Raw genomic sequence first — 12,836 nt, 5'->3', positions numbered from 1 at the left:
GCACACTTGATGAGTCCATCATGTCATGCCATCAGTCACTTTCTTCATATGTGAGTTGTTAAAATTATATTCTTTCAATCTATGTTGCTTGTGCTCTTATAATATGTTATTGGATGCGTGTCGGATCCTTTAAAACTAGTGTATTTTAAGAGGATTTGACATGAATACGGTAGCATTTTTGTGCAGTCCGAACAACTTAGCTTTCAATTGAGCTACCTAACAGTGCTATTAATTGAATACTTTATCAGCAAGTTGTTACACTCTAATTGTACTGAAATAGATAGGAATGTTGACTACTTGGATCTGTAACAGCACACCTTCATGCCCATATGAACATCATTGATTAGGTCATTTTATACATCTAAAGAAAGTTTTATCATACAAGGATTTCTTCCTTAATGTACAGAGAAAAACATGAAAATATTCAATATCACATCAAGAAAAATCACCTCAACTAACCAATTTCCTTTTCTTTTGTTTTAACTTATTTAAACCTACCGGTGCGCGATATTTTTTTTAAATAACCTTGACATGGTATCGAAAATTCTAGGATAACTTATATAAATCCTGAATCTTTAAGTAATATTACATAAAATTTTGATTAATTGTTAATTACATTTTATCTCGTTTTTTTGAAATGGTGATACATATAAAAAAAGTGATACATTTGAAACTAACAAGATATTTATTTAAGGAAATAATAGATTCTCTTTTATTTATTGTATTCTTTTATTAAGGAAAGATATCGAATTTATCTCTTTTTTTTAGATTTAATTTAGGTGTTTTAAATGTGTTTCTTTTTTTTTTTTGTCTTTAATTATGAAAGATATATTTTTTTGGTCTTTTTCGTCTTTAATTTCATCTTTAGTCTGTTTTTTTGTAGATTTAATTTTAATTATGTTTCAATTCTGCTTTTAGTCCTTTTTTAAAAAAATATTATTACTTTTGTTTCCTACACTGACTACACTATTACCTTTCATTAATAACATATGAATCAACCAATAATTGAAATAAATAATTGTATCTACCATATGAATCCCCATAATACTATATATATGAATCACCCAATAATTGAAATAAATAATTGTATCTACAATGTGAATCATTATAATACCATATATATCACTCATTAATATCATATGAATTTCCCAATAAGTGAAATAAATAATCATATCTACCATATGAATCACCATAATACAATATGTATCACCCTTTAATATCATATGTATCATCCATTAACGTCATACAAAATATATCTATCGTATAAATCACCATAATACTCATATAATGATACCATATTTATCATTTATATGAATCACCATTAAAAGAATAAATATGTATGAATAACTAAATAAATTTATATATGTATCAATTATTGTTGGGAAGATTACGTCCATGTTCGTTGGTATTACTTTTCTATAACGTAATTAGAATACCACATGCTGCATGTATAACAATCGTCAAGAGTACCTTGGAAAATCTATTTAATTTCATTGACTATACCACAATGATATAGTGAAATTTTGAAGAGTAGCAACTCCATTAGGTAGATAATCACGCAGGAGATTAAATAATACAGTAATAAGTCGAACGAAAGGATGCATGGATTTAGTCAATTGTTTGGTTACTCATATTAAAAATAAAAGATGCAAGGATACTAAAATATAGTGCTACTGTTTTGGAACTAGATGAACTTCGTTTTTTCAACTCTAGTGCTAGATAGCATTCAAGTTAATTCATGATTTTTTAACGTTGAATTAACAATAACGTTATTGAAAATATTATCGTTTCTTTGGTGCTTCATAGTATTTGAGTATGATCTGAGTAAGATTTTTAACCACGTCCAACTATTGATATTGCCTCTAATGTGACACGTATTTCAAATGTTTCCCATTTAACAAGGAAAACGAAGGATTTTAGGAAGAAACTGATATGTTTACTTACTACTTTGTCCACCAAAATGTGAGTAGAATACAATAAATTGAAGAACTCTGATCAAGATGTAAGAAAATAACTCACCCCCCATGAATACACGAATCAATGTGTCTTGCACATAAACCTTTATCAAAAAAATTGATGATTTGTCGTAAATGCCAGGTGCGAGTAAGTATTTTTCCATCCACAATTCAATTCTAAAGATATCGCAACAAATGAAGGGTTCAACTCAATTGACACACATGCTACCAAACATACAAAGACATATTCTTTCACCAAAGTAACCTCTTTCTCCAGATGCTATTTCTCAAGAAAACAGAACAAGCCTTTATCTTTGCTCATGACTCTAGATGCCATCCCAATCTCTCTGATGCTGCTGCAATGGTAACGTTCCTGAGGCTTGTGTACTTATATAAGAGCATTGTCTTCAACGGCATATCTCCAGTGCAGCTGGACTAATAGGAATCACACCGGAAGGTGATACAAGTGCGTCCACAAGAATGTCATTTGGAGTTAGTGGTATAGTACCGTCGTCCACTATCTGAACCGAGTAAGAAAGTGCAACTGCAAACAAGAGTGAAAAGTTAATATAGAAAAGCAAAATTTGTTGCATGTGATCCGGGAAAGAAGCAGACTCAGAGACATACTTTTGAGAGGTTGCTTCCAATTCCGTTTCTCAGCAAGCTCTTGATATCTTGATAAAAACGTGTCGTAGTAACTATTTTTGTGAAACAATGAAAAACAAAGGGTCATCGAAAAGTGGACCAACATGTAAAAATGCATTGAAAACTGAAATGGAAAACCATGTAACTAATCTGCCTCTTATTTTGTTGTTCCTTTTCTCTTTAACAGGTTACTCTTCTCCTTCCTTTCTTGTATTTTTTCTTTATGTTGTCTTAATCAAAGCTGTTACTTATGCAGAAGAAGAATAAAGAGACAAAGGGATAAACCTACCCTCCACCACGGCCCAACCGTCTTCCAGCTTTGTCAAATGCAAGTCCTTCATGAGAGAGAGAGAGAGTAAATATATAATTTCCAAAGCAATACATTTACCTGTTATTTCAAGCTTTCAATCATATAGAGTTTCACAAGTTAATGACAAACATTAACATACTCACCAGGTAAAAGTAACAAATCAACTGGCTCATTTGCGAACAAGACTGCAACAACAAAAAGTCATTCAGTTATTAGCATTAAGTCCACAATCCTGCTTCAATTTTCACCTTTGAAAGAAAAAATAAATATATGTACCAACAAACACGTCCGAGATATGTACTGTAAATCCAAACATAACCCAGGAAATGTATCCATTACTTGGTTAATATTTTAATGAAGTAGGTCTCAAAGAACAGCAGATGCTCTTTTTCTCCTTTTTCCTCCTGCTTGTTCGATAAGTGGAAAATGTGACACTTATTTCAACAACAACAGTACAATACAAAAGTACACTAGGAAAAGGTATCAGTTTTACAGATGCCAAAAGTTGTACAATACAAAAGCACACCAGGAAAAGGTATCAGTTTTACAGATGCCAAAAGTTCTTCTTATAAACATGAACCTAAAGATATATTACGCTCTTTTTCAGCTTATACAAATGAACCTAAAAACCTTTTATGCTCCTTTCCATTTGTATCAGGCGTATTATAATCTTTGAGACTTCCTCAATCAAAGCAGCCCAAATTCTTTAGTGCTTCACCTTTATTATAATGTGTTTCCTGTGGTAGACAATTGCTCTAGTCGTGCTGAGGCACGCCCAAAGTGTATATCTAGACTATACATTGAATATGTTTTCTGCCAAAAAGTTTGTCAGAAAATCATGAGTTTGGAGAGTGGAAAGTGTGTTGACAACATATCCTGTTAGCTCTAGAAAATTAACTAGTTTGACTGGCATTTATTACTTAAAAGGATGGGGCATAGCTTCCCGAGGGAGCCTCTAGCAACTACTACGTAATTGTAACAATGGAAATGAGAACAAACAGAAAAAAGTTTCATTTGAACAAGAAACAGAAAACTAAATGTAATATGAGGCGTTCCAGATACCTTATTAAAGATGTGCACTTTAGCAAAGTTATTAAAACATAAAGCAAGGATTATCCTAACGTAGTAACTACCATGAGGGTTTCTGAAATGACACAGATTTCCACTTTAAAAAACTACTTTGAGACATAGAATGAAATTCTTCCTCAATTTAAACTTATTGAAAGTTAAATCAATTGTAACTTTGTCAAAGTTGAATTAAAACTAGTCGATTATGTGCATCTACCTATTGTTGCTGCAGTCAAAATAGTTACAGCAGTAAGAAGAAAAGTAATAAGTACTGTTACAAAGGAAAAGTAAATGTACCATCCTCGCGTTCATTTCCATCAGCATCTAATGGAGCTGGTTCCAGAATGTCCATTGAATTCGCAATCAAATCCTCAGTACTTGAGATGTTAAGCATTCTCATGTTTCTGTTTCTATCCTCCACTCTTGGAACAAAAAGCTTCTTTCGCATCTGCAAATCCTAATCTTATTTGATAATGGGAAATGAGAACAAGAACTAAAGTCTATAACAAGCGAAACACCAAAAAATGCGGAGAACAATGCTGAGAATTGTAACAACGCTGTCGCCTAGTGCTTAACAAAGAAAAATAGCCTTTCCAAATGATAGTAGAAAGAAGCACAAAGCAACTGTCGTTGAATCACCTTAATAGGTTTAAAGCGACCTAGTCTTCTCATAGGTAGTTCTTAATTAGTGCTTAAAATGTGTAGGAACTACTATTGTATCCAACATATAGCATAGCATATATATCAATTAATCAGTCAGCCACGACTCAATCCCAAACCAGTTTGTGTCAGAAATTCCAGAAGCCATGAGCCTCAAAATTGTTATAAACTAAAGATTGAGACAGAAAACCTACCATCTTCCACCCCCACAGGAACAACAATAACAACTATGCGGTACACCTCAGTCCCAAACAAGTTGGGATCAGCTATATGAATCCTTATTTCTTCATTAAGCTCATATCATATTATCACCTTACTAAATAAAAGTGAAAATACATTTAAAAAGTATATACTTGGGATTGATCCCACCTTTGAAAGAGTGGCATTGTTCTGTCAATACATCTTATTGAGTTATCACGCTGAACTGCCTTCTATAAGGAGCTTGAATCGTTCATATACTCAAAATCTTATTACCGACACAATGGATTACTATTTGAAATCACTTTCAATACAAAAAAGGCTCCTTCCAGCTATACTCTAGCTGGATAGTCTTAGTTCAGTTTGAGAAGCCAAGGAGGCACAAAGAGCTAACAAAAAGTCTTTCTATTTGACTGTCCGAAATCAAGTGGCAGCTTTAATTGAAAAGGCCCCTCACTATAGATAGGGTGTTAATAAATTTCTTTTAAAAAAGAAGTTTCATAAGAAGTCCAAAATCTATCTTCAACTAGTGGCTATCACCTATATGGATTTTTTTCTTCCATTGTGCCTTAAATCCCACATTTTCAAATGACATTTCTCATGCTCACACAGCTATTGCAACTCTAAAGAATGAAACATTTTGATGGATTAGAAACACACCTCTGGATGACCTCCAAGAATATGAGACAGTATTTGGGTTGTATCTACTTCTCGCAAAGCACTACAGCTAATGTAAGCACACAATCCCTTGCAAGCCTTAAACCATGGAGCCCCCAACACAATCTTTTGTATTGCTTCATCTAATCAATCTCATAGAAATCAAAGTATCAATACACATTCAAAACGAAGACAAATAAATCAATTTCTACAACATCGTGCATAAAGGGCATCCCGGTGCATTAAAGCTACCTCTATACACGGTGTCCGAGGAAGGGCCCCACCACAAGGGTGTATCGTACGCAGCCTTACCTTGCATTTCAGCCAGCTGTTTCCAAGGCTTGAACCCGTGACCTCCTGGTCACATGGCAGTAACTTTACCAGTTACTCCAAGGCTCCCCTTCCCACAACATCGTGCATGTATACGGAAAAACAATGTTCCCTCTGTCCCAAATTAGGTGACACTTTTCACTTCCCGAGGGCCAAATAGTTTAACTTTGACCGTGAATTTGGACATTAAGTCTTCAATATTTTTGAAATAAAATTTATGAGTATTTGAACACTATAGAAAGTACATAATAATTAAGATTCAAAATATTTAAAAGATACTCTATTCACTTTTACTTGCACATTCCGCTTATGGAGAGTCGAACTGCATGAACTTTAACCAACATTTTAAAATATAAATTTTCATCATATTAATATAAAAAGATGGCAACTTAGCAACATTTTTCAAATAATTTGCCAACATCTAAACTTAAAATTTAAAGTATTAACTTAATTTACTTCAAGTTAGCTTTCAAGTTTAATCAAATTAACTTTCACATAGCAAACAGTTGACCAGTGACTAGTAAAAGTAAATGGAGGATATATATGAAAAAATTGGATCAAATATAGAGTTATTTGAATTTCGAACTTCAAAAATACCACTACTACCTTGTTGAGATCTAAGAGTGGGATCCATAGATTTGAGATCTCTTTTAACAACGGAACGGAGGGCCTTTTTCTGCTTGAAGATTGAATCCAAATGAGCAGCCTCCGAACTGTAGTTTTGTTCACCGGCGATGCTCATGGCGGAAGACGGTGAGGTTTGACGGCGGAGGAAAGCGGAGCCGGTGAGGGAGAAGCGGTTGGTGAAGGAGAGTGCCAATGCAGTAGCTGAAGAAATGGTCATCGTTGGACTAATTAGGACTTGTTTATTCATGAGAATTATTTACTCCCCAACTTTTCTTTTTAATTTGTTTAAAATACTTTTTTTAGTTTGTTTTTAAAAAAAAAATCATTTTCCTTTTTCAATAATATTTTAGTTTCAATTTTTCATATAACATGTTTAAGAGCACAAGATTAAAGAGCATTTTAATACATCTGACATAATTTTAATTTAAGGCCATAAAATTTAAAAATATTCTTTATTTTGTTAAATTTTGTGTCAAGTCAAAGTAGGTTATTCTTTTTTATTTAAAAAAAAAGGAAAATCATTTTATTTAAAAATCAGTGGTCGGATGAAATTGTATTTGGAATTTAAGAACTAACTAAATTTTAGTTTTACACTTTTCATAATATCTCAAAAATAGAATTAATAATCAGTTTTAAATTTTTTTAATTCAATAAACATAAATGTATTGTTTTTCTAATCACAAAGTTGATAAATATATTTTCTAAAAATTACATAAATCAATAATTTTTGTTTAAGTTATTACACACTAGACCTTCAATTGTTGGTAATATTCGCATTCACCTTTATCTGTTATTTTACGAGACTACTTGATTTTAGTATTATTTTTGTTCCTTTTGCTTCTTAACTCGTCTGTTTTTAGTGTATGTGAAGGGTTTGACTTATCTATCACGGTAAGTATTATAGGTGTAATCACAATCAAGATTTTTGGCATAACACATACAAGAAGTAGCAGTCTTACATCCCTTGGAGAAGAAGAACTAATCTTGAAATAGAGCTTGAGAAAACCCTTTATTGACATCCCTAAAATTGCTTGAAGGACTCGTTTTCTTTGAAGTATTAGGGAAAAGAAATGAGAAATGGATTGATACATCAAAAAATATATGCTTTATGGGAAGTTAAAAGGTCGCACAAGATCAAGGGACACTGCGAGGCCATCGCATGGCTCCAACCTCATAAGTCAAGGCTCGTCGCGAGATAGTTCAGGTATGCCATGTTCTCCAGCATGAATGAGGTTTGGTACGCCCACTATCTGGAATTCGGTGATAGTTCTGGCATGGAGCCCAACCCCGTCTTCCCATCATGATTCACCAACCATTTATCACACCTAAAACTCTTATTTAAATGCCAAAATTCATTCCAAATGTTTCTCCCAAGGATTTAAAGGTCTAGTGACTTGATTTTACTCAAAATGCATGACAAGCCACATGAATATGGCAAAACTTGTGGGGTGTTACAGGCCCCTCAAAAATCACCTAAAACCCAATAAATAATAACCAACTATATTACTTGACTTAAACTGATATTTTCGACGAAATGAAATTATCAAATCACCAAAATGAGGTCGTCTTCAATGAATATTAACCAAAGTATACCATATGCCTTACACTTTTGAACTTTTCAACTAACTACTTGAAATCCATCTAAAACACCTCATAATCTGAAACAAAGGTCCTACGAACCCAAAAACCATATTCTAGATCTAATATAATTGATAGAATTCCTATACGACCTCGTTAACACCAAATGTTGTTCGGAGTTAACCATACCACTTTTGAACCCTCCAAAATAAAAAAACTCACTTAATACTCAACCAACCACCTAGAAAACTATGACACCCACACCCGCAGACCACAAATTATCATAAAGCAACTATTGAAAGGCGTAAAATGGTCAAAATATACCAAAATCAAAGGGTTATTACATATATATAGACACAACCAATTGTATTATGTACAATATTAGACCAATTGTATTATGAATACAATAATATGTAGTTATTTATATGACTAACAAGTACAAATGCATCCTTATATTTGTTTGAGCCTGACATATATAAATATAAATATAAATATGCAATTTGATACAAATGTATCATTATATTTAGATGCTTCTACAGTGAGTATATACAACTGCATTATTTGTATTTGTATATAAACAAGTATATGTGATGTGAGGCTAAAAGTCACGCGTTTATACGATCATTTGCCTCATATTTGTTCTTTTTTTAGTATCGTCTTAAGCTTAGATGATGTGAATTATACTTCTATTTGGTGTTTTATTTATATAGAAATATCTTAAGGTTTTTGGAGCTTAAACAAGAAGGAAAATAGCAATAAGGAATCAAAAGAAACTAAGGAAGGATTGGCATCACAAACCATTGCAAAACAAGTGGGAAAATGGTCAATTGGATTGATGTCACCCCCTTGCTTTAGGCTAGTGGCATGAGTTTGACACTCTGTATAGAAATTTAGAGAGCCTTGTGCCACTCCTTTCTTTGGGTAAGTGGCTCAATAATCATCACGGCTATGAAAAATAGTTACTCCCTTCTCCACTACCTTTCTTTTTGGTAGAGGCACAAGAAGGGACTTCTCCTAACTTGATTTGGATTGGCTTTTAAAGTTTCAAGAGCTTCTAAACTCTATAAATACCCCATCGACACATTTTTATGGGATACTACTTATTTGAGAAAGCCAAAGTCTATGGCAAAGCTTAAGAACAAGGTCTAGATTTATTTTCTTTATTTTATTTTTATTATTTTCTTGTAAATTCATGAAATATCTTCTTTCAAAGAGATTCATGAGTAGCTAAATATTTTTATTTATAGGGTTATGGTTGAACATGAAGATTGTGGATTGAATATCATATTGTCTATTTTAATTTCCATCTAACGACTTATTTGTTTCTTCTTGATTGTAATTGTTTTGCGGAAATTTTGACTTTTGAGAGAAGAGTCGCCACTTAATTTTGAAAAGGAATTAAGAAATCTTTGTAATGTACTTAGACGATTCAAAATAGGAAAATCGTTTTAAGTTAGAGATTCTAGATAAGCGGTTCCTATTAACGTTTTAGGAAGGTGTTAGGCACCTAAAACGTCCGCTAACTTGCGGTTATCCAAACTGTTTGAAAATCGTCTTTTGATTAACTTCGAAAAATCAATTTGTTGAAAAATAGTTGATTAAGGAAAATGTTTTTGCAAAATCAGTTTTTAGCGACTTAGTTAGGGATTTAATTAGGTTCGCAAAGAAGCACGTAAACAAGTAAGCAAAAAGGAAAAGGGAAAAGGGGAGGAGAAGTGATTCAGGCTTCTAAGCCCAAACCGTTGATCCTGTCCTAAGCTATTTGGGTTTTTCAACCCATTTCACCTGTCTTAGTCTAATTCTCGAGCCTTTGGCTCGAATCTTGCTCTACCTGTATTAAATACAACTTTGGCTTCGTGGCCCAAATAAACGAATAAAACATAAATAACTAAATAAATAAAGACAACAATGAAAAGTGATAAAATGAACAAATAAAATGGAAAAACCGAGACTTTTAAGTCTCTTGGCCGCTTCGAATATGGGACTTTAACCCATTTTCTCTTTCGCCTCCTCGTATCCGTATGCCATGCAATTCATTTTTCAAAGTCTTCTAAAGGATGGGCCTTAATGGCCCATTGTGAAATGCAAGAGAAAGAGTCCGTTTGGACTCTCAAGTGGGTTCATGCAAAGCAAGAAAAAATAAAGTACATTAGTATATGATCAACAAAATAAAAGGGGAGAATAGTGAGTCAACACACGATCCACCGAAATAGGAGAACCAAAAGCAATCAATACACGACCAACCCAAGCATGAAAGAAATGAGAAGAACATTAATTCATGGTTAATTTCTTCAAACAAGTTGACACTTTTAAGAAAGCAATCTTAAGCAAATATGATACTTCCTTGGTAAAGTTTGCATCATAATCCATGTGAAATGACCCAAATAAATCTTGCTTTTCATATACTGGAGGACATCCTATAAAGAAAAAAAGACAAAGAGGACATGCAACTTAAATTAATGGGGAAGGCAAACACGCAGAAATTACTGCAATGCGAAGCTACTATGTATCTCATCAAGATTAATTCTAGTATAGCGAAACCACTAAGCTATTAATTAACAAACCAATCCACAATAACAACTATGTACAACATATGTTTAGACAGCTTTTAGTAACACCAGACGACCTAAGTAAAAAAAAGAAAGCAAATAAGTACTACTAATACCCTTTTAGAAATTATAATATCAAGAACAATCCTTGTAGAAAAATAAAAAAAATAAAAAATAAAAAATAAATAAAACAAGAAGAAAGGTCAACCATTACAGGGGTGATTATTGGAATTTTTAAAGTATAGGAGATTAAACAAATCACGGGAATAAATTAATCTGAGAAAATGAATACGATTAACAAAATGCACAATATATTTTCAAATTAAGTTGATGACCTATTAGGTCCTTTCATGCATACAAGTACTGCATATGTTCATACTTTTTTTTTCTTTTCTTTTTGACTATCTCAACTTACGCCAATATTCGAATCAGGCATGACGATCACATATGTATGTAAAAAGGGTACAAATTATCGAATGAAACATGATGCGCATAGGAAACATGTTAGATAAACTTACAGAGCAGTCCTCGCAAAACGACTAGCAAATTGAACATCATAAAAAAAATGAAACAAGCTAATGAAAATGATTTCTTCATAAAAACACTTCAAACAAGAATCCTATAGCCTTCTAAGGCTTCTACAACAAGCAGTCCCAGCACACTAGGATATCGCAAAAGCTTACAACTTCAAAAAATTAGACAACCAGCATACCATGTCGCTAAAGCTTAAAATTTCAGAAGTTCAAACGAACCAGCACACCCTATTACTAAAAACTTATAATTTCAGGGGTTTAAACACACCAGCACATCCTATAGCTAAAGGCTTACGACTTCAGGAATTTGAGATGAAGCAGAAATAATCGAAAATTAGACAAGATGGAATGTTACCTGTTTCGTGGCAGCAAAACAGAACAACGAACTGTTGTCGAAATCACCCTCACCGAAAAATGTCTTCAACTCAAAACTCAAGTTTTAGCTGATGAACGGATGGAAAAGAAAAAATTCTGCAAAAAGGATTGGATGTTCCCCAATTTTCGAACCCTAAAAAAAGAACTCGATTTTCCAACCCAAAAGTTCAAACCTAGATTTTAAAACAGTAACCCCCAAAATAAAAATCCCCCAATTTTTGAGCTCCAAGATTTCCTCCGAGATTTTCAAACCCACCCCTAAAAAAAAGTCCCCCTCAAGCTCAACAGTGAGCTCTTTATATAGAAATGAAGTGAGGGTATTTTAAGAATTTACAAATGAGAAAATTTTGAATTTTTCGGGCTCTGGATAGGATTTCCCTTTTAGGATTGGTACTAAATTTGGAATCTTCCCAACAATAATCCGCCAATAAGAAATGAGGAAACGAAATTCCCTCATGAACCAATCAAAAATTTCCAAGAATGTATGAAATAGTACCATTGTTACCGAGATTTGCAAAATTGATCCGTTGAGGAGACACCTATATATCTTCTAGAGGATTCTCGGACTTCCCATGGTACACCACCGCGCAAGAAGCACGTGACGCGCATGGAGAAGGTCGGGTCAGTTTGGGTCTTCTCTAAACGGGTTTGGTTCGGTTGAAATTATTGTTCAATGGAAATCGATATCATCATTTTTGCTGATGCTTGTACGATGTTGTGGCGTATTGGTGCTGTTGTCGTCTGTTTGTTGATTGCTGAAGGGGAAGTATATATGGGAATGGGCCGGGTCAAGGTAAATTGATGGTGGGATGGGGCAGTTATTGTGTTGGGCTTGGAAAATTGGGGATTAGTTTAAAATACAATTAAATTAGGATATGGATAGGTTAGGCTATTTTGGCTATTTATTAAATAGACAAAAAGAAATAGACTTTAGGCAATTTCATTTAAAATTTAGCCTAATAAAACTCAATCGACTAATTGCATTGAAATTATGGCCGAATTAATTTCAATTAAGGTTCAAATTTAAATAGATTGATTAAATTCAATTGAAATTAGATACAAATTAATCCCGTGTTCAATCCCGAGCTTCTTGGTTTAATAAAACCAAACAAGTATTTCTCCAAATAAATTATTTGTAAGAATAAATTATATTTAAATCAAGATTTAATTATTTAAATTTATTTTCCAAATAATCCTTAATTTAAAGTCCAATTTTGATAAAAATATTCATTTATACAATCTCGTATATGCAAATACAAAAATATATAATTATCACTTAAATGACAAATTTAGCCCAAATACCTATTTTAAAATGCATTTATTTGGAAAAAATAATTATTGTGATTTTATT

The 12,836-nt window shown here is 32.9% G+C and overlaps 1 protein-coding gene across 4 annotated transcripts; it reads right to left on the bottom strand.

Moving 5' to 3' along the window:
- Positions 1-2,003: 2,003 nt before the first annotated feature.
- On the bottom strand, positions 2,004-6,733 carry LOC107862466 (5-formyltetrahydrofolate cyclo-ligase, mitochondrial). 4 transcript variants are annotated; one of them, XM_016708060.2, is made up of 7 exons: positions 6,430-6,733; positions 5,497-5,636; positions 4,276-4,426; positions 3,054-3,095; positions 2,890-2,935; positions 2,583-2,653; positions 2,004-2,499 (listed from the first exon to the last, which is right to left on the bottom strand). In XM_016708060.2, exons 1-7 carry the CDS (start codon positions 6,695-6,697, stop codon positions 2,363-2,365), a joined length of 855 nt encoding a protein of 284 aa, XP_016563546.1. In that variant the 5' UTR covers positions 6,698-6,733; the 3' UTR covers positions 2,004-2,362. The 4 variants fall into 4 exon arrangements, with proteins under 4 accessions (XP_016563546.1, XP_016563545.1, XP_047265711.1 ...); XM_016708059.2 differs by having other exon boundaries at positions 4,276-4,435; positions 6,430-6,710; XM_047409755.1 differs by lacking the exon at positions 3,054-3,095.
- Positions 6,734-12,836: the final 6,103 nt, after the last annotated feature.

The sequence above is a fragment of the Capsicum annuum genome, chromosome 3 (assembly GCF_002878395.1).
Source record: "Capsicum annuum cultivar UCD-10X-F1 chromosome 3, UCD10Xv1.1, whole genome shotgun sequence".
Lineage (NCBI taxonomy): Eukaryota > Viridiplantae > Streptophyta > Magnoliopsida > Solanales > Solanaceae > Capsicum > Capsicum annuum.
The sequence above is the reverse complement of the archived record's forward strand: the minus strand, read 5'-3'. Positions and strand labels throughout refer to the sequence as shown.

Bases quoted from the DNA above. Each gene is read 5' to 3' on its own strand.
- LOC107862466 (XM_016708059.2), bottom strand. From the start codon at position 6,697: ATGAATAAACAAGTCCTAATTAGTCCAACGATGACCATTTCTTCAGCT. The intron at 5,637-6,429 runs GTAGTAGTGGTA...GAGATTGATTAG, and splicing joins CACTCTTAGATCTCAACAAG to ATGAAGCAATACAAAAGATT. The intron at 4,436-5,496 runs GTGTGTTTCTAA...AAATAAGATTAG, and splicing joins TTCTTGGAGGTCATCCAGAG to GATTTGCAGATGCGAAAGAA.